Source organism: Moschus berezovskii, chromosome 18 (genome assembly GCF_049115385.1).
Source record: "Moschus berezovskii isolate FMDL1 chromosome 18, NW_MosBer_1.0, whole genome shotgun sequence".
Classification (NCBI taxonomy): domain Eukaryota; kingdom Metazoa; phylum Chordata; class Mammalia; order Artiodactyla; family Moschidae; genus Moschus; species Moschus berezovskii.
The window spans coordinates 6,185,385-6,205,744 of NC_142477.1; the positions used below are offsets into that span (position 1 = coordinate 6,185,385).

The following is a 20,360-nucleotide window of genomic DNA, read 5'->3' on the forward strand; positions in this document are numbered from 1 at the left end:
GATGAAAGCTGTGAGTCCTGGAGGAGACGGTGGACAAAGACCGAAGGGACAGAACATAAAGTGGAGGAAGAGACAAGAGGCTGTGGCAAAGCCAGCTCTGCGGGAGGCAAAAAAGGGAGGCGCTTTGAGCAATGGTGCCCGGTCACCCCTCCCCCAGGAAGGACCCCTGGTCGATCGAAGTCTGCCTTAGGCGACACATGACAGCTCCGCGAGGGTTATTGACTTAACCTGAACGCTCCCGGACTAAACATGAGGATGTCTTCACGACCTTGAGGGGGCAAAGGTCCTTTAAAGGAGGGCAGGTGGGACAGCGCTGTAGGCAGGGCTTCTCATCCTAGGCACCCCGAGTGCGAGGGAAGAGGCTCGTGGGGCCTCGGGACCCAGAGAGCAGGGCTGCGTCCTGGAGGGCAGAGGGAGGCTCAGCACCTGGGACGGAAGGACACCTGAGTGGGTTTCACGGGAGGACGGCGGTGTCACAGGCCAAAGCCAGCAGGGTCCCCGTGGCCACAGGGCTCAGAGGCCAGTGACTGGTGACTGTGTGTGAGCATTCCTGGCCAGCTGGGAGGTGACTGGCTCGATCCCCTTGAACGCGGTCTGGCTGCATCTTCTGTGGCTGGGCCCCGTGCCATCCGAGAGGCGCCGTCCACCCGCGGGTACCTCTCCGAGGGCACCAGGAGGTGGGCAGGGGCTTCGGGGCTGTCCTGAAGTGGGAAGACAGATGGGTGGACAGACCAGGCCCTTCCTGCTGGGAGACGGCTTTGCGATGGGGTGAAGGCCCGGGGGCCTCGCTGAGCCCGGGAGCAGACCCAGCCGTGCCACCCGGACGGCAGGCGGATGGACAGACGGCGGTGCTGGGGAGGGGCAGAGCCTCTGGGAGTGGGGGTGCTCTGTCTCTGTAGATCGTGTACTTCTTTATTACTGGCTGCGCTGGGTCTCCGTGGCTGCCTCCGGCCTCGCTCTGCTGGCGGTGCTTTCTCCCCGCGGGCGCCTCCTGCTGAGGAGCGCGGAGCCGAGGTGCGGGGCTTCAGTGGCTGCGGCGCCTCGTTGCTCCTTAGTGTGTGCGGTCTTCCTGGACTGGGGGTTGGACCTGTGTCCCCGGCCCGGGGCCACCGGGGAAGCCCCCTGTTCTCGCTCCTCATGTGGGTGGTGGCTCCATGGATGTGCCGCTTCATGAAAAGTCACCAGTGTGTCAGGCAATAACGAAAGACACGTGTTCACATACACAGCACAGCGACAGTTCTAAGAGGACAAGTTGCAAACGGCAGAGATGCGCCGCATCAGGGGACGTTTCTGCAGCAGTGGGACAGCAGACAGGGCACGTGGGACGCTCCCCATCAGGAACAGTGTTTGAAAGGAAAATTCCACAAAGGGTTAATAAAATAGATCTAATTTTAAGCACGAAAATGTTTAATGAAAGGAACACTCTCAGGACATGACGTTAAGTAAAAATCATGCACGTTTTCACGTCGCGGGTGAGTCTGCGTCACTCACGCTTAGAAAACGGTAGAAAAAGGAGAAAGCTCCTGGCGTGAAGCCTCTGACTTTCCTTATCGAGCACGTGTTTGTTTTGTGATAAAAGTCATCGGGGCAAACGTGAGTGAAGAGACGGGGAGAGGCGAACGGATACAGGACGGAGCACACGAGCCGGGAGCCGAAGCACTGAGCGCCGGAGTCCTGATCCCGAGGGGCGCCGCCGGGGCCAGGGTGGGCCGCCAGGGGCCAGGGGGCGCGGCCGGGGTCGGGGGCGTGGCCTGGTGCCAGGGGCGTGGCCGGGGTTGGGGGCGTGACGGGGCCGGGGGCGGGGCCGGGGTCGGGGGCGTGGGCCGGGGGCCGGCGCCTGCTTCGCGGGTGGGCCGACTGGGGGGAAAGCAGTAAGCGCCTCGGCTGGATGGGGGGGAAGGTGAGAGGGCCCACAGGCCTTTGGCCCTTGAGTCTCCGGAGCTGGTGGAGGCCCCAGTGCCCGGAGCGTGGGGGGCCTGCACCCCGCCTCCTGCCAGCAGCTCCATCCCTGGCCCTGCGTCTGCGTGTCTGTCCCCCTCTCTGCCTCCGGTCTCTCTGTCTCCGTCTCTCTGTGTCTCTGACTCTCTCACCGGCTCTGTCTCCCCAGCCGGCCCAGCCCTGCAGTCTGCGTCTGTCGCAGGAACCAGATGTCCCTGAGAGCGGATCCGGTCTCTCTCTTCGGGCCTCCACCCTCCTCAGACTCACCTCCCCCATCCTGGGGACAAAGGTCAGGGTCCTGACCCCCCCCCACTTCCGCCTCCTGTGACCCCCACCCGCCCTCCCTGGATGAGCTATTCTGGGAATGTCAGTGTGATCCATGGAGTGGCATGGGGGTGGGCAGCAGGGCTGGTCCGGGGCTGGCTTAGATGGAGCCCCCATGGGGCCTCCTTTTGTGGCCCCAGATGGGAGGCCAGGCAGGGCCACCGTCCCGCGACCCCTGTGGTCACCAGAGAGGGTCGCCTGGCTCTCTGGACGCGCAGACGGCCCCCGAACCTGCCGGCCTGACCTAGGGCCCAGCTCAGGCTCCTAGTGAAGGGACAGAAGCCCCACCTCCTGGTGGATGGGGTATGGGAGACAGCAGGGCGATGGCTCTGAGCCCCCGGGGGGGTACCCCACAGGGATGAGGGCCCCGCCTGGAGGCCCCCCAGCTGAAGCCGCGCTCCCTGAGGAGTGGCTCAGAGCCCAGAGGAGTCAGGCAGTGCCTACTGTCTGATCGTCAGGGGTCTCTGCCCATGGAGCGTCCGGGATATGTGCCACGAGGGGAGGTTTGGTGGGCGGGCTCCTATGTCCTGCAGACCCAGGCTGCATCTTACCGTCGGGGATCTCTGTCCTCTGAGTGTTCGGTGCGGGAAGGGGGCGGTGGGGGCCAGGCTCACCTGAGCTGCTGGGTCCCGTTTGCACAGAGGCGGAGCTGACGGCCGCCTGGCCGGCAGAGGGTCCAGGCGCCTCTGCAGATAAGGCATTAACAGTCTGGCGGCCTCGCCCTTGGGATCTGCTGACGCTTCCTTTCGGTCCAGGTGCTGGGGTGAGGTGCCAAAGGTTTCCTATAAAGCCCCAGGGCTCTGGCTGGTGGCCACTCGCTGAGCTCACGAACCCGCCCGGACCACCATGGTGAGGCTGGTGCTGCCCAACCCCGGCCTGGAGGCCCGGATCCCGTCACTGGGCGAGCTGGAGCGCATCGAGCAGGAGGAGAGCAGCTCGCGGCCCAAGTGGGACAACAAGGCCCAGTACATGCTGACCTGTGTAGGCTTCTGCGTGGGCCTGGGCAATGTGTGGCGCTTCCCCTACCTGTGCCAGAGCCATGGTGGAGGTAGGTGCGCAGCGGGCGGGTGGGACGACCCCCGCGGCCGCAGCCAACCCGGGGCTGGGAGCCCCGCCAGGAGCACGGGCAGGCAGGGACATCCTCCGTGGCCTCCTGGGGCACCGGTGCCCGGCCCCACATCCTGGGTCATGTGGGGTGGGGCGGGCCAGGCCCTCTAGGACCCAGGAGCCCTGCCTTGACCCTGGACCTGCTCTGACCAGGGCAGGCTCTGGACCTGGGTCTCCACAGCCCCATCCCTCCACCTGCCCTCTGGGTGTGCGGGGCTGCAGGGACAGAGGTCACACCATGATCCCCTCTGGCCCCACGCTGGCCTGGGGAGCTGGATGCAGGGAGGAGGCCTGGGGATATTCCTAGCTCTGGGGGCTCTTGACCCCCGCCTTGGGGGCACAAGCCAGTTCTCATGCAGAGAGACTGCGGGCTCCCTGCAGCTCTGTGACGCGCGTGTCCTCCGGAGGAACAGGTGGAAGGGACTGTCCTGGGTCCCACCAAGGACCCCCCTGAATCGCCAAGGGCTCAGTTGCCTGGCAGGGAGGGTGTGTTGTCAGAACCTCTGGGCCGGCTGGCGCTTCCTGGGCTGAGGCTGCCACCTTGGGCTGGGACCCGCACAGCCCAGGAGGTCAGGGCCCCAGCCTGAGTCACAGCCTGTGCCCAGGTGGCCCTCAGGGAGGCCACTGCCCCACCCTTGGCAACTTGCTGTCACAACTTCTCGGGGGCCATCCTGGGGGAGGATCCCCGACTCGGGCACCAGGAGGAGGGCCTGCCTGCTCCCCTGCACGTGGGACTCGGTGGCTGCTCCGGGCTGACCCTGCTGGCGAGTGGAGGTCCTTCGCTGGTCCCTGAGAAGAGAGTGCTGGACCCCAGAGCTGGGGAGGGACTCCCGGGGGGAACATGCTAGAAGCAGCTTAGGGGTCTTCCCAGCAGTTGACCTGAGCAGACACCATGAGCTCAGACCCCCAGGAGGCCGGGTGCACCCTGACTGGGAGCCCGGGGGCGGGGGCGGCCTGGGAGGATGTTGCTGGCTGGACACTGCCCCCCAGCTAGGGGGAGGGGGACGCTCAGCCCCCACGTGGGCCAGAACCCTGCCCCCTGCACCCCCATCCCTCAGACGGCCCATCCACTGTTCTCTGGGCCAGCTCGCGGGCTGGGAGCTGAGCGGCCCGTCCTCCACACCCAGGAGACCATCCCTGAGGCCAAGGTGGGGGTGACTGCTGACCCATCAGGGTGATACTCCATCCCCGAAGCCCCAGCCGTGGGGAGGGGAGCAGCTGTGTGGCTTGAGGAGACCGCCTTCGAGGGTCTTAGGGAGCCTCCCACCTGTGCCCATCCGTTCTGGTTTGGCGAAAGCTTAGTTAGTCTCCAATTATTTCTAGGAGTTTTGGGTAATTCAAAAAGTAAATGATGATCTTTTGCTTTATTTTTAACTTTATATTATGGGGAAAAAAATAAGTCTATACAGAAAAGTAGAGAGAGCCACGATGAAGACCCATGATTTAGGCTTGACCGTCAGCGGCGTTTGTGGTGCTTGCTGTGAGTGTGGCTGTGAGCAGCTGTGTTCACGTCGCGTGACCCCGACCATGGGGTCATCACGGTCCCCCAAGCGGGAACCTGGTGAGCAGGCACTGTGCCCCACCGCCCTCCTGCGCCCACCCAGCGTCTGTGCTCCCTGGGGTCTGCGCTCCCCGGGATCTGTGGTCCTCCGGGGTCTGCACCTGGCAGGCAGTGGGGCCTGTGAGGCTGAAGGAGCTGGCCCCTAGAGGCAAGTTTGCTCCCGGAGGTGGAGGCGGGCAACCTGAGGGCAGGACAGAGAGTGTCGTGGGTCTCAGCTCGCTCTGGTTTGAGGAGGACCGACCGCTGCCTCCCTGGGCTCAGGGAGGTGGGGCCACCCCGTGGCTCCTGCCCCCGGACCCCCGCGGACCAGGGTTTTCCTCCTTGTCCTCTGTGCCCCTCGCCAGGCAGGCCTGCACGCGCCTTCCTTCCCGTGTCCCTGGGTGAGCGCCCTGTCCGGCTGCCCTGCCGGGGTCTGCACACTCACTTGTGAGCCCGGTCAGCAGGCAGGGAGTGTGCATGCTGCGGTCCGCCCCTCTGAGGACGAGGCTGGGGTCTGCAGGCCAGGTGCTGGCTCAGTTCTCCGTCCCCTGAGCCTCATCCTGCCCTCCCGAGTGCCAGGAGGTGTGCCTACCCGGGGGTGCCTTCCCACCCAGCTCTGTTCACCCCAGCACGGCACCGCCTCTGCCCATCCAGTGAGTCTGCAGATACACACAGGCTGGGTACCGCCCTGGGGGACCCCGCCGAGCAGGGCCCTCGGAAGTGTGGGGCCCAGGGTGGCCCCACGTTTGGGGTCGTGACTCTAGACCCTGGGCCAGCCTTGGGCCTCCTCTCCGCCCCTAGGCCCTCTGGGCAGCACCTTGGGCTCTGGAGCCCCTGGTGCGGGGGAACCCGGCGTCTGTCACCTGGAGGCCGGCTGGGCCCCCCATAGACCTGCAAGGACTGGGCCCCAGTGACCAGCAGGGAGGACCAGGGCAGGCCGGACCTGCCGCGCAGCTTTGCCCCCCACCACCCGCCCCCGGCCCAGGGCCGGCTCCACGGCCTAGCAGCCCTGAGTCCTGACCAATGGCAGTGGGGCGGAGGTGCAGGGGAGGCCACGGGCAAGGACAGGCGGCGGTCCTCCCCTGCGCTTCAGGGAGGTGGAAGAGAGGCCCGCGGCCCTCCAGGGTGTCTGGGGAAGCGGGTGGTGTCCTGGGGAGTCTGCCCATGGGAGCAAGAAGGCCCCTCTCGGCTTCTACCCTCTCTGGATGCTGTGGGGCGGGGGTAGGGGTGGGCAGCAGCCTCCATTTCCACTGGGCTTCCCTCCTGGAGTGGCTGAGGGTCTGTGGTCACAAAAGCTGGGCGCTCCTGGGAGACTCCAAGAGGCACCCCACGTGACCCTGCACCCCGTGGGCTTGACCTGCGCCCCGGGAGACTCTCGAGGCCCTTGCCTCCCCCGCCCCGCCTCACTCCCAAGTTCCTAGAACTCCCACGCCCTCCAGGGCGTGTTCACCCTCCTGCCCTCCACATCTCTCTGCACGTGTGTCCTTCCTTGGGGCTGACAGTCTCTGCTTTCATCTCCCGGGACCTTTGGAACCTGCTGGGTGCCGGGCACTTCATGGCTTTCCTGTCTCCTAAGACCTGCAGCCCGCCCCGCCCCTCTGTTTGACACCCCCATTCCTCCCCCCGCAGCAGAGGGGTCAGTTCACAGAAGGAAGACCCAACCCCCAAAGGGAGCCAAGAGCCGCCAATCCCTGGAGAGAGCAAGGGGCCTCCGGCCTGCCTCCAGTCAGTGCTGCCAGGACTGGGGGTGCCCACCAGGTGGGCCCCACCATGTGGGGACATGGAGGGCTCGCTGGGCCCAGCCCACCTCTGGGGGCTGCAGTGGATGAGCCCTGGCCCCACCCTCCCTGCCTCTGTAGAAGCTGAGCCTCTGGTCCTGGAGGAGCTTGTGGGGGCGGCTGGGGGGCTGGTGTAGGTGCCAGGACCACAGGGAGCAGGGGAGGCTTCCTGGAGGAGGGGCTGTCTGAGTGGGGTTTTCAAGGATGAATAGGAGTTTCCCAATGGCAGTGAAGAGGCAGGGAGCCCAGGGGTAAAAGTGGCATCATGAGAGGAAGGGACAGGATGAGGAGCTTGTTTTCTTCTTGATGGTTTTGCCCCACAGGTTTTCAAATCCAGCTCCTGAGAACCTCAGAGAGGCAAATCTTACTTCACCTTTACCTCCATGGACAGAGGGATGGGTGCTGAGCCCACAGCTGGCCGAGCCCCAGACCCAAGGCTGCTGGCTCCCCTCCACCGAGGGGTCCGGCCTGGGTGGGGCCCCGTTCCTGGTGCCTTTCCTTGCACCCCAGCCCACACCCTCACCCCTGACCCTCAGCACACCACCCCCCGCCCCACACAGCACCAGCCGTGGAAGAAGCTTGTGCCTGGAGCCCCAGGTGGGGGGCCAGGCATGCGGCCAGTGGCCCCGCAGCTTCCTGGCGTGGGGACCGAGGGTGGTCCATGGGTGGGAGAAAGTGCTGCTGGCCCTGGGGCCCGTGCCCCCAGTGAGAGGGCGCCTGGGAGGCAGATGGAGGAGGAGAAAGAAAAGGCCGAGGGATCAGCCCAGGAGCCAAGCCGGGAGCCGGGCGGCAGAGACTGGGAGCCCCCTGCCCACGTGCTCCAGGTCCCCCTCAACACACGCACAAGAGTGCACATGGACACACTCAAACACACCTACACACACTCACTGTTCCATGTGCGCATCCATGCGTGCCCACGCATACACAAGGGCACACATGCACACTCGTGTCACGCTCACACCAAGTGTCTGGACACGTGTGGAGGCACCGCGTGCTCACACATACACACTCATTCACGTGCACGTGCACACTGACACACTCACGTATGCACAGCGCCAGTGGGGACCTCGAGCTCAGGTCTGACACCCACACTGCCCAGGAGGCCAGTGTGGGCAGGCTGCGGCCTGGCTGGCATCCGGGAGAGAAGCAGGCACAGTGAAGGGTCTATGCCGTTTGAGGGGGAGCAGAGAATGTGTGTGGCAGGAGGCGGAGGCGGGGCGGGGAGGGCGAGGGCGGTGAGCGGAGGAGGCAGGGAGGCGGGGCTGCATGAACCGGGGTGGGGGGACCTCAGCCCGCAGCAGGCCGCGCCGGACCCCGGGATGGGGGGGACCTCACCCCACGGCAGGCCACACCGGACCCCCGGACGGGGGGGACCTCAGCCCGCAGCAGGCCGCGCCGGACCCCCGGACGGGGGGGACCTCACTCCTCGGCAGGCCACGCCGGACCCCCGGACGGGGGGGACCTCAGCCCGCAGCAGGCCGCGCGGGACCCCGGGACGGGGTGGACCTCAGCCCGCAGCAGGCCGCGCCGGACCCCAGGACGGGGGGGACCTCACCCCACGGCAGGCCGCGCGGGACCCCGGGACTGGGGGGGGACCTCACCCCACGGCAGGCTGCACTGGACCCCAGGACAGAGTGGGGGACCTCAGGGCAGGTGTCCCAGGCCAGTGCTGGCAGTCCCAGTACCCAGGGAGCCCAACCACAAGGCCCCCTCAGACTGTACCTGAATCCACTCTTAAGCCCTGAAGCAAGTGTTTCCAATCCTTATCGGCCAGTTTCAGCTCCTGAGCTGCCTCCCGCCTAGAGCCGGCGACCTTTGGTAACCGCAGCTGTGCTAATCTCAGCAAGACTGCACTCAGCTCAGCACCGGGCCAGGCCGGGTGCGCTGGACAAGCTGCCTCCCCCCTGGTTCCCCCAGAGCCCGGGTCAGGGGGAGGAGCCTGAGTGGCTGGTAAAACCACAGCCGGGGCGGGGGCGGAGGATGGAGCAGCAGGAGGGGCTCACCCCTTCCGGGGTCTGGGATGGTGGATCCACAAGCACCATGAAGGCAGGTGTTCACCGGGCCCCTGCTCGGGGCCGGGCCAGGCCCTGGGGCCCAGCAGCGAGGGCAGACAGACCCCAGGTCCGGCTGCTCCCTGGCCCAGAGCAGGGTGCCCAGGGCTCAGATGCAGACCCCTTTCTGTGCACGGTCTGGGCCGGCTTCTGAGCTCCTGGCCTTTCCTCCTTGCCCACCTTCGAGGGAGGGTGACCTGGGTCCACAGCCTCAAGGGCTCACCCCGGTGCGTGCCCCTCCCTGGACTCTTCCCACATGCGGACGCCATCCTAGCTCTCCAGGGACTGGGGGGCAGGCAGCGTCCCGTGGGGACCGCAGACGAGCCTGCCACTGCGAAGAGGCAGCACAAGCCCCCCACCCCAAACACCGATGACCGTCGAGGGTCACGTGACTCCTCGGTCATGTGACCGCCCTGACCACGCCCATGCCCCCTGCAGGAGCGTTCATGATTCCCTTCCTCATCCTGCTGGTCCTGGAGGGGATCCCGCTGCTGCACCTGGAGTTTGCCATCGGGCAGCGGCTGCGCAAGGGCAGCGTGGGCGTCTGGAGCGCCATCCACCCGGCCCTGAAGGGCGTAGGTGCGTCCGTGCCCAGGCCTGGGGTCCGGGCTGGCAGCACGTGCTGCCACCTCTTCCCTTTACATTTCAGGGAGGAGACGCCCCGGGCTCCACGGCCCCCACCCTGAGGCTGTTGCCAACCCTTCCTTAGACTCTCTTGGTGGGGGTATGGGCTGCAGAGGTTGTCCTGAGTCCCCAGGGAACACAGGGCCCAGCAGGGGCAGGTACAGGGGGAGAGCAGAGCCCCCCACTTCCTGCCCAGAGCAGGGACTAGGAGGGACGCCGACCGCGGGGTGCCTTCCTGAGGCTGGGACCTTTTGTTCACTAACACTCAGTGGGCCAGGAGGCTCCCCCCAGAGCTGGCCTTCCCTCCAGCGCTGACCCTTCATTCCACAGTGACCCCCTACACCAGCACCCCCATCCCAGCAGTGACCCCCCACTCCAGCAATGACCCCACCCTAGCAGTGACCACCCACTCGAGCTGCCTCCACTCCAGCAGGGACCCCCCATCCTAGCAGTGACCCCTGCCCCAGCAGTGACCCCCGCCCCAGCACTGACGTCCCCTCTACCCCCAGGCATCGCGTCCATGTTCGTGTCCTTCATGGTGGGCCTCTACTACAACACCATCATCGCCTGGGTCATGTGGTACTTCTTCAACTCCTTCCAGGAGCCCCTGCCCTGGAGCCAGTGTCCACTCAACGCCAACCAGACAGGTGAGCCCTGGGCGGGCTGGTGAGGGTGGAGCTGCTCTGTGAACTGCGCCCCCTGAATCCCTAACATCCATGTGGTTGTTGCCCAAGTTTAGCAAAAACTCGAGCACAGGAAGGGGCAGACCCTGCTCCCATGGCCTCCCTGGCTGCACCCAGGGCCCTTCAGGGGATGGGGGCAGGGGTGGGGTCGGAGGGTCTGCCAGGATTAGACCACTCCTGCCTTGGCAGGGTCTCACTGGGGTCCCATGAGCCCAGGGGGGCAACCAGGACCCTGGGATGCTAGGCCTTGAGCAGAGAGAGCGTGAGGCTGGACAGAGCCACCCGGTGCGGGCTCTGGCGTGAGACCCCCAGAGACTGGTGGCCTCCTGAATGACCAAGTGCCGTGCCCAGGGCACTGCCTCACAGCTAAGCCCTGGGTCTGTGCCCACCTGGGGCGGCACTGGGGGAGGGGGCAGGTAGTCAGAGCCTGGTGCACGGGTCTGCACGTGAGGACACACGCAAGTCTGGTGCCTGCATGCTCACGTGCACGTGAGTGCATGAAGGTGTGCGTGTGCGTGCTGTTGGGTGTGTCTGTGGGCATGCACACGTGTGTGTGGCGCCTGCTGTCTGCTGAGTGTGAGTGTGCACGCAGGTATGAGTACATTGTGTGTGCTGTCCGTTGCATGTGTCTGTGTGGGTGTGCACGCACGTGTGTGCACGTGTGCAGTGTCCGTGGCCCTCACTGGTGCGGTCTGTCGTCAGGTTACGTGGAGGAGTGTGCCCGCAGCTCCTCGGTGGACTATTTCTGGTACCGAGAGACCCTCAACATCTCCACCTCCATCGATGATTCGGGCTCCGTGCAGTGGTGGATCCTGCTGGCCCTGACGTGCGCCTGGAGCGTGCTCTACGTGTGCACCATCCGGGGCATTGAGACCACCGGGAAGGTGCGGGGCTGCGGGCGCTCTGGGGGCCGGGGGCCCATTAGCAGCTCTGAGGGTCCGGCCCCTGCCTGCCACCTGTCTGGGCAGGGTTTGCTGGTTGCCCAGGGCAGTGCCCCAGCCTCATTGCTGGACCAGACGGCTCCCAAACACACGCTTCAGAAGCCGCAGGCGGGAGTGACTGTGGTGCCCGTCTGGGTGGCGGGAGCTGAACGGTGACCGTGGTCACGAGAGAAGACGGAAGCCAGAGGGGGAGGCGGGGGCCCAGGGTGCGGGAGGGGGGGCACGGTCCCGGGGTCAGCCCTCCTTCTTGTGGTGGGCCCCCAGCCCTGCCCGGCTCCCTGGCCCACAGCTGCCGCCTCCCCCAGGCCGTGTACGTCACGTCCACGCTGCCCTACGTCGTCCTGACCATCTTTCTCATCCGGGGCCTGACGTTGAAGGGAGCCACCAACGGCATCGTCTTCCTCTTCACGCCCAACGTGAGTCTAGGCTGCCTGCCTACCCCTGGGCTCCGCGACCCCGCTGGTCCCTGGACGCCAGACCAGCACTTCCTGGGCCGTTGCTGCTTCCTGGACGTTGTGAATGTTTGTCCAGCTCCCTGGACACTGGCTGGGCCTGCGAAGGCAGCGCGTGCCAGCTCCCGTGTGGCTCAGGGCAGAGGGCCACCAGCTATCGCCTTAGGGTCGTTTTCCCTCTGACCTCTGCTTAGTGGCCTCAGCTGTCACCTCGCCTCCAGGCTCCCGTCCTCTCCTTGGACACCCCTCCTGGGTCCCCCCCCCGACACCCTGTGGCACACGGCTGAGGCTCTCTGTTTGGCTGCAGGTCACGGAGCTGGCCAACCCGGTCACCTGGCTGGACGCGGGGGCCCAAGTATTCTACTCCTTTTCCCTGGCCTTTGGGGGCCTCATCTCCTTCTCCAGCTACAACCCTGTCCAGTGAGTATGCTAGACAGGAGGTCCCACAGCGGGCGGGAGGGCGCTGCTTCTCCAGGTGCCTGGTGTTCAGAGCCTTGGTCTCCCCATCAGACCTGCTGTGAGACTGGAGTGGGGTGGGCACTCGCCAGAGGTCGGGGTCTGAGTCTCCCGGATTGTGGGTGGTGGGACTAGCGGCACGCAGGCCGGCTCCCAGCTGAAGGTGTTCTCAGGAGCAGCCGTCCCCCGGGCCCTCTGTGCCTTGGCCTGCATGTCCTTCTCTCTCCCGAGGCTGGGCTGTCCTTAGCCTATGGACGGGCCTTGCTGGGCTGTCTCCGCTCTCTGGCTGCTGAGAACGTCTGTGCTCCAGTTCCATGGGCACGTGTTTTCATTCCCCGCGTGTGTGCCCCGAGGTGGGGTCCGTGGGCCTTGTGGTGGCTCCAGGTCTAACTGTCTGAGGAGCCGCTCCCCCCCTGCAGCCTCCGTAGGGCGTGTGGGAGCCCTGGGTCCTCCCCACCCTCTCCCACGCCTGTTACTCTCAGATGCTTGGGTTCCGGCCACAGGGGAGGGTGTGGTGGCTCACTGAGCTTTGTGTTTGTTTTTTAGTATCATTTTTTCTTTGCCTACCCTGGGTCTTCCTTGCTTTGTGTGGGCTTTCTCCAGTTGCAGCAAGTTGTGGTTCATAGGCTTGGTTGCTCTGCGAACTGCAGGATCCTTCCAGACCAGGGATCGAACCTGTGTCCCCCTGCGTTGGCAGGCGGGCTCCCATCCACTGCACCACCAGGGAAGGCCCTCACTGGGGTCTGATTTGCGTTTCCCTGGGGGTTCTTGACAGAAGCAACTGGAAGGATGGTGCTTCAGCAGGTGGGAGGGCAGGGGTCATGCATCGAGCTGAGGGAGGCTTTAGGCGTTTAGATGGAGATGGGGTGTCCTCAGCCATGAAGGCCTGGGGTGGACTCGGGGGGCAGCGTTTGTGGGGGCAGGGAGGGGGTAAGGAGAGGGAAGGAGGCGTCCGGGCCTGGGGATGGGGGCACCCGGCCCAGGCTGCCTCTTCGAGGCCTCTGTGACTGGTGGTTGGAAGGTCCAGGCCGTCCTGAACGAGTAGGGCTGATGCGTCACCTCCTGAGCCCAGAGCAGATGCTGGCCGAGTGGGGACCTGAACACCAGGGTCTTCAGCCCCAGCTCTGGGGTCCCCAGGGCATGGGGGCACCAAGGGGCCTGCAGGCTGCAGCAGGCGCGGGGGCCGTCACCCGGTGCTCGGTGAGCCCTCCCCTCTCCTTGACCAGTGGTGGCTCGGCCTGGCTGGCTGGCCCAAGACGCGGCTCTGCCCGCCTGTGCCGATGCAGGCTGGCCGTGTGGACACCGTGCCCCCCGGCCTGCGCTCACCGACGCCGGTTCTGTCCACAGCAACAATTGCGAGATGGACTCGGTCATCGTGTCTGTGATCAATGGCTTCACGTCCGTGTACGCGGCCACCGTGGTCTATTCCATCATTGGCTTCCGCGCCACGGAACGCTATGATGACTGCTTCAGCACGTGAGTGCCAGCGGGCGCCCCGGCAGCTGTGGTGGCCTCGTCCCCACCCCCGCCTCTGAGGAGCCCGCCCGGACTGTTCTCAGCCTTGCTGTCTTCCCAGGAACATCCTGACACTCATCAATGGGTTCGACCTGCCCGAAGGCAACGTGACGCAGGAGAACTTTGCTGAGATGCAGCAGTGGTGCAATGCCTCCGACCCCGTGGCCTACGCCAAGCTCAGTTTCCAGACCTGTGACATGGACGCCTTCCTCTCGGAGGTAGGGCCAGGGCAGCGGGCACCTTGGGTGGACACCAAGCCTCCCTTGAGAATCCAGTTCGGACAGACCTGCCCGGTGCCACATGGCCGCCCACCCTGGCCATCCTGCCCTGTGGGGTCCGGGCACTGGGTCCAGGGCACCAGCATCTATGTGTGAGGCCGTGAGATGCCCTCCATGGGCTGACCTCTCCCGTGGCCTCATGTCAAACACACAGAAACACCCCATGGTTCGTTTTTACCATAATTTCTCCTACACAAAGGTCAGAGTCACTGTCATTGTCCTGAAATCACAGGTGGCCATCAGGCTCCCGGGAGTCCCTCCCTGACACACACAACAAGCTCGAGTGCCAGCCCCCAGGACGCGTGACATCTCCTGCTGTGATTGCTCATAGGCCAGCATCTACTAACCTTAGCTTTGCCGTTCTTTTACTGGGAGCCACACATTTCAGGGGCGTGTTGAGCATTTTGAGGGCCTGGCACTGCTTCTCCGGCAACAGCACCATCTTGCCAGGAGTGGACACAGCAGAGGGTTCTCCCCACTTGGCTCTCCCTGGGGAACGTCACAGGGACTGCGAGTCTCAATCCCCCTTCCTTTTAAAAAGCGACCATCTTGAGGTTCCAGTTCTCGCCTGGAAGCTCAGTTTTGGGGGTTAGTAAGTTTATGCAGCCGGTTTATGCCCTCCTGCACCCCTGGTAGTCTTCCGTCAGCCGGGAGCGCCCGCCCCGCAGCCCTGGGCAGTGCTGATGGGCTTTTGCTTTCCCACGGGTGCAAGCCTGTTGGATCTCCCGGACTGTTCCCCTGCGATGTGGGCTCCATGGCGCTGTGATGAGCCCCCACAACCTCCCCATGGCTCTCTGAGGCCTTGTGTCCCAGGAATCTGTGCAGATGCTGCGGCAGTGCCATGGGCCCCACAGGATCCCACCGGATCTACTGGGTCCTCATTCAGCCCCTCCGAGCTCAGGGCTCTCTGCCGAAGTTCAACCCCCAGGAACCCTGGGCCCCGAGAAGGGGCCCCAGGGCCTGAGGCCTCACTCACCTGCGTGGGCCACTCCATGCGGAGTGTGGTCCTCACGCACCCATGAGCACGTTTATGGCGCTACCTGCCCCACGGGCCACCCTTAGTACTGGTGGGTGCATATCCAGGGGGTCTGTTTTGGGGTCTCGCTCAGGCCCACTGAAGTTGGTTTGCGCAATGGCCTCTACTGTGGGCAGGGTGAGGGCACCCACTGGTGAGCAGATGGCAGTCCATGCCCATCTGCCCAGTGTTTCTGTCTGGGCTGCATGGGGCCCCAACCACTGCCAGACAGTGTGGTCAACTTCCCAGCGATATAACCAGTTCAGCCTTTTAAAGTACACCTGGAGCTAAAAGACAAGAGCTGCGGTCACTCCACAGAATGGCCCACATTAGCCATGACTGTGCGGGTGCCGGACTGGCGGGTGCAGAGCCGACCAGTGTCAGAGCCAAACCGGCCAGTGGGCACCTCGGAGGGCCCTGGGTGACACGCCTGCCGCCCTGCAGGGCGTGGAGGGCACCGGGCTGGCCTTCATCGTCTTCACCGAGGCCATCACCAAGATGCCGGTGGCGCCCCTCTGGTCCGTCCTGTTCTTCATCATGCTCTTCTGCCTGGGCCTGTCATCCATGTTTGGCAACATGGAGGGTGTGATCGTGCCCTTGCAGGACCTCAAAGTCATCCCTAAGAAGTGGCCCAAGGAGCTGCTCACAGGTGGGCGGGGCCTGTGAGACTATGGGCGGGGCCTGTGGGCAATGTGGGCGAGGCCTATGGGCAGTGTAGGCGAGGCTGCGTGGGCTAAGGTCTGTGGGGCTGTGGGCAGTGTGGGCGGGGCCTGTGAACACTGTGGGCGGGGCCTGTGGGGCTGTGGGCGGGGGCTGTGGGCGGGGCTTGTGAACACTGTGGTTGGGGCCTGTGGGCAGTGTAGGCGAGGCTGCGTGGGCGGAGGTCTGTGGGTCTGTGGGCGGGGCCTGTGGGCAATGTGGGCGGGACCCGTGGGGCTATGGGCGGGGCCTGTGGGCAGTGTAGGCGAGGCTGCGTGGGCGGGGCCTGTGGGCAATGTGGGCGGGACCCGGGGGCTATGGGCGGGGCCTGTGAACACTGGGCGGGGCCAGGAGGACCCGCCTGGAGGCCGCGGTGCTGGTAGAGGCCGAGGCGAAGCCGGCAGAGGGCGATTGCGGCAGGCACGGGGCGGACACCCGTGACGGCACCCTGCCCTCTGCCGCCACAGGCCTCATCTGCCTGGGGACGTACCTCATCGCCTTCATTTTCACACTGAACTCTGGCCAGTACTGGCTGTCTCTCCTGGACAGCTACGCGGGCTCCATCCCCCTGCTCGTCATCGCCTTCTTCGAGATGTTCTCCGTGGTCTATGTGTATGGCGTGGACAGGTAGGGGCGGCGGGCAGGGAACCCCATGGCAGGGGGTGCGCAGGGCCGCGCAGGTGTCTCTTCTGTCCCGCGTGGGGTGGGCGTGGCCTGAGCCTGGCGGGCAACGGAGAGGCCGTGGAGCTCGCGCGGGTGCAGACCCCAGCCTCTGCAGCATCCAGATTCCCGCAGGCCTCGGGAAGGGCGCTGGCAGCAGCGGCAGGAGGCAGCCCCGTCTCGGGGCAAATGGGAGAAGGCAGGACGGTGCACAGGCGTTTGCTGTGGGCCGATGGGGCTTCCCCAAGACCCTGCCTGGAGGAGAGAGGGCTGGTGTTTTACTCCAGCTTCCACTGCACTGCCCAGCCGGCTCCCAGGGGTTTGAGCAGAGCTCCTCTGCCACATAGAGGCTCAGGCAGATGGGCAAACAAGTGTGGCAGGGTCAGCCGTCCCTTGGCCAGTCATTCAGGGCATCACAGATTGGCACCATGTTCTTAATAGGAGTTGGACTCACCACCGCTCCATAAACGAGCTGGTGAAATCAATTAAGGTTAAATGCACAAGCCCATGCAGTGGGCCCTGTTCAGACCCCCAGCGCTGCACCGCTAAAGGTGCTGGTGAGGCTGCCCAGGGTCAGAGCCGCTGCCGTGCCGAGGAGACTGGCACAGGGAGCCGGACAGCTCCCCTCCTCGGTCCCCAGCAGCTCGGATCTGCCCTTCACATCAGTGTCAGCCTGGGGCTGAGCAGGACGTGGCCTCTGACGAGAGTCCACATGTCCAGCCCAGCACTAGCACCGCGGGATGGTGGGGCTTCCCAGAGAAGGCGTGTCTGCCAAGAAGGATGTGAGAGGTCAGAGAGCAGCAGAGCAGAGACCGTCTCTCCAGGCCTTCCAGGGACTAATGGCCCCTCGGCCTCTGCTTGCAGGTTCAACAGGGACATTGAGTTCATGATCGGCCACAAGCCCAACGTCTTCTGGCAGGTCGCATGGAGAGTGGTGAGCCCCCTGCTCATGCTGGCCATTTTCCTGTTCTTCTTCGTGATCGAGGTCAGGGAGGAGCTGACCTACAGCATCTGGGACCCAGCCTATGTGAGTCCTGGGCCTCCGGGGTGGGGGCAGGCTCCCCCTCCCTCTAGAGGCAGGAGCGAATCACAAGGGGCAGGCACGTTGCCCCACGCGAGACCCTGGCTGCCTGGTTCGCTCACCTGAGGCCGCTCTCTCTCCAGGAGGAATTTCCCAAATCCAAGGAGATCAAGTACCCAGGCTGGGTGTACGCCGTGGTGGTCCTTGTTGCTGGGACCCCCTGCCTGGTCATCCCTGGCTTCGCCATCTACAAACTCATCAGGAGCCACTTCCAGAGGCCCGGGGACCAGCGGGCGCTCGTCAGCGCACTGTCCGCCGCCTCAGTGAACGGTGACCTCTGGTCCTAGGCAGCCCAGCCCGTGGGGTGGGGGTGGTGTCTGAGAAGGGAGTGGGCTGCACATGTGTACACGTGTGTGTTATGTGAGGGTGTGTGTGTGTGGAGTGTGTATACATGGGCGTGTGTATTGTTCATGTGAGTGTGCATGTGTATATGTGCACACAGTGTGCACACGTGTGAGCAGGTGTGAGTGTGCGTACATGTGCAAGTGTGTGTGTACATGTGTGGATGGAAGTACGTGTGCATAACAAGGGACATCCTTTGCTGTGGTTACACACACGTGTGAGCAGGTGTGAGTGTGCGTACATGTGCAAGTGTGTGTGTACATGTGTGGATGGAAGTACGTGTGCATAACAAGGGACATCCTTTGCTGTGGTTACACACACGTGTGAGCAGGTGTGAGTGTGCGTACATGTGCAAGTGTATGTGTACATGTGTGGATGTAAGTACGTGTGCATAACAAGGGACATCCTTTGGTGTGGTTACACACACGTGTGAGCAGGTGTACACTCGAGCCAGTGTGTGTATGTCCCTGCCTGTGCGAGTGTGCGTACATGTGCAAGTGTATGTGTACATGTGTGGATGTAAGTACGTGTGCATAACAAGGGACATCCTTTGGTGTGGTTACACACACGTGTGAGCAGGTGTACACTCGAGCCAGTGTGTGTGTGTCCCTGCCTGTGCGAGTGTGCGTACATGTGCAAGTGTATGTGTACATGTGTGGATGTAAGTACGTGTGCATAACAAGGGACATCCTTTGGTGTGGTTACACACACGTGTGAGCAGGTGTACACTCGAGCCAGTGTGTGTATGTCCCTGCCTGTGCGAGTGTGCGTACATGTGCAAGTGTATGTGTACATGTGTGGATGTAAGTCTGTGTGCATAACAAGGGACATCCTTTGGTGTGGTTACACACACGTGTGAGCAGGTGTACACTCGAGCCAGTGTGTGTGTGTCCCTGCCTGTGCGAGTGTGCGTACATGTGCAAGTGTATGTGTACATGTGTGGATGGAAGTATGTGTGCATAACAAGGGACATCCTTTGGTGTGGTTACACACACGTGTGAGCAGGTGTACACTCGAGCCAGTGTGTGAGTGTATTTGCATGTGTTGGGTGTGTTCCAGTGTGCATGCATCTGTGTATCGTGCGTGTGTGCTCCTGCATGTGTGTGTGCGCAGCTGTGTGTGTACATGTGTGTGCATGCATGCCTATGGCTTTGCGTGCACACATACTCGTTGCCTTGCAGCACACACACCTCCTAGTAAGGCCTGGGCGCTGACGGGCGGTCTGCCCCGCCCGCTCCCAGAGTCAGCGGCCGTGGGGCGGGCCTGCTGTGCGCCCGCTCGTCTCGGGCCCTCGGATCCAGTCATGGCGCCTCTGTCCTTTCCTCTCAAGGTCCCTGCGACCTTGGGATTCTGGCAGTGAGGTCAGGGCCTTCAGCCCGTGACCAGGAGCAGCCTTCTCAGGCCTGTCCAGGAGAGGCCAGTGAGCGTGAGAGCACTTGGCCAGCCCGGTGGGGCCCCACCTGTCCGACAGAGTCTTGGCCACACCCAGGTGTCGTGAAGGCTCATCTGCTTAATCCCTACATCTGGCTGCCAGCAATAGATGAACAGTTAAATAAAACTCAGCTCGGGTGACTTAAGGCAGACCCTCCCCTGTCACCCTTTGTATGTTCTTGAGAGGACATTAACTGCGTGAATATTTAGCCAGATGTTGGAAAAGACGGGTTGTAGGATAACTCAGCCTTGGCCACCGAGGTGGAGGACCGTCCATGCGTCCCGAGCAACATCAGGGGCCGTGAGGGCAGGGGGACTGTCCACCTTCTGCTGCTTAGTGAAGCCGGCGTCGGGACAGGATGCCTCACCCAACCTCATCCGAAGTTACGTGAACTTGGATGTTTGTTTCCAAGAACTGGTCACCTCCACTTTCCATGCAAAAATCAGCAAGTTTATGTTAAACTGGACTTTCTGAGGATTCTCCGTGCAGGACCAGAGAGCTGAGTGGTGGGTGGGAGACTCCTGGCCAGCGTCCTTGGGATCCACCTCCTCTACTCCCAGAGCTTTCCGACCCTGTTGGGAAAACTGCTCAGGACCCCTTAGATACACCGCCCCACCCCCGGGGTACACGGAGGGGAGACACTCCCAGACGTGACCTGGATGGGGCTGGGCCGTCCTTGTCTCTTGGTGAGGGGTTCTCTCACAGACTTGATGTTTTGCAAGTTGTTAGAAATCTGGGTTTTGTGGGCGTCATGTGCACCTGTCTGAATAAACCACTCTCTTTCATAGTCTTGGCCTAAGTGTTGTCTGAATGAGGGACAGAGCCCCAGCCTTGAGGGGCCGGCACAGGACTGCAGGTCTGCTGCGTCCATGGAGGGCCCCCCACCCACCATCGCCCCAAGCTCCCGGCGAAGCGCGGGGTGGGCCTTGGCCTCGCGTGGGGGCTGCTGGCGAGGTCCCTGGATGGAGGGGCAGGGAAAGGCTGGGCCTCGCCCATCACCTGTCTTCCCTCTCCCACTCCTTTCCATCTGACTCGCCCTTCCTCAGCGGGACCTGCACTTCCATGTCTCCGTGTTTGGGACCATGCAGCCCGGCTCAGAGAGGAGTGTCCGAGGAAAGTGAGATTATGGATAAGGCGCCCGGTCCTGTCCTGGTGGAGGCGTCTGCTGGGTGCTGGGGGCAAGGGTCCAGGGAGCACCCAACGGGAGGCCTCAGCTGAACCCACCGTGTTGGTTCAACGCCACTCCAGCCCCCAGACAGGAGGCGACCCGAGCTAAGGGAAGGGCTCACATATCCCCCAAGCCTGGGCAAGCCCCTCCCCATGCCTGGTGTCACCCCCACCCTGCCACCCTCCCAGGGAACCCCTTGGGGACACAGGTCACCATCCCACCATAGCTCACAGTGGGCTCACACTGGCAAGGATTCCTGGGCTAGGGGCTGGTGAA

The 20,360-nt window shown here is 63.8% G+C and overlaps 1 protein-coding gene across 1 annotated transcript; it reads left to right on the forward strand.

The window, feature by feature from the left end:
- Positions 1 to 1,518: 1,518 nt before the first annotated feature.
- SLC6A19 (solute carrier family 6 member 19) lies at positions 1,519 to 19,021 on the forward strand. The gene is made up of 14 exons (XM_055421745.2): positions 1,519 to 1,704; positions 2,108 to 2,227; positions 3,018 to 3,310; positions 9,177 to 9,317; positions 9,872 to 10,009; positions 10,748 to 10,929; positions 11,292 to 11,402; positions 11,746 to 11,858; positions 13,242 to 13,370; positions 13,471 to 13,627; positions 15,147 to 15,351; positions 15,869 to 16,028; positions 16,926 to 17,088; positions 17,226 to 19,021. Exons 3-14 carry the CDS (start codon positions 3,109 to 3,111, stop codon positions 17,427 to 17,429), a joined length of 1,905 nt encoding a protein of 634 aa, XP_055277720.1. The 5' UTR covers positions 1,519 to 1,704; positions 2,108 to 2,227; positions 3,018 to 3,108; the 3' UTR covers positions 17,430 to 19,021.
- Positions 19,022 to 20,360: the final 1,339 nt, after the last annotated feature.

What these genes read in the sequence shown, in the direction of transcription:
- SLC6A19 (XM_055421745.2), top strand. Translation starts at nt 3,109, where the DNA reads ATGGTGAGGCTGGTGCTGCCCAACCCCGGCCTGGAGGCCCGGATCCCG. An exon ending in CCCGGCCCTGAAGGGCGTAG is followed by an intron (nt 9,318 to 9,871) that starts GTGCGTCCGTGC and finishes CTCTACCCCCAG; the next exon opens with GCATCGCGTCCATGTTCGTG. An exon ending in TATGATGACTGCTTCAGCAC is followed by an intron (nt 13,371 to 13,470) that starts GTGAGTGCCAGC and finishes CTGTCTTCCCAG; the next exon opens with GAACATCCTGACACTCATCA.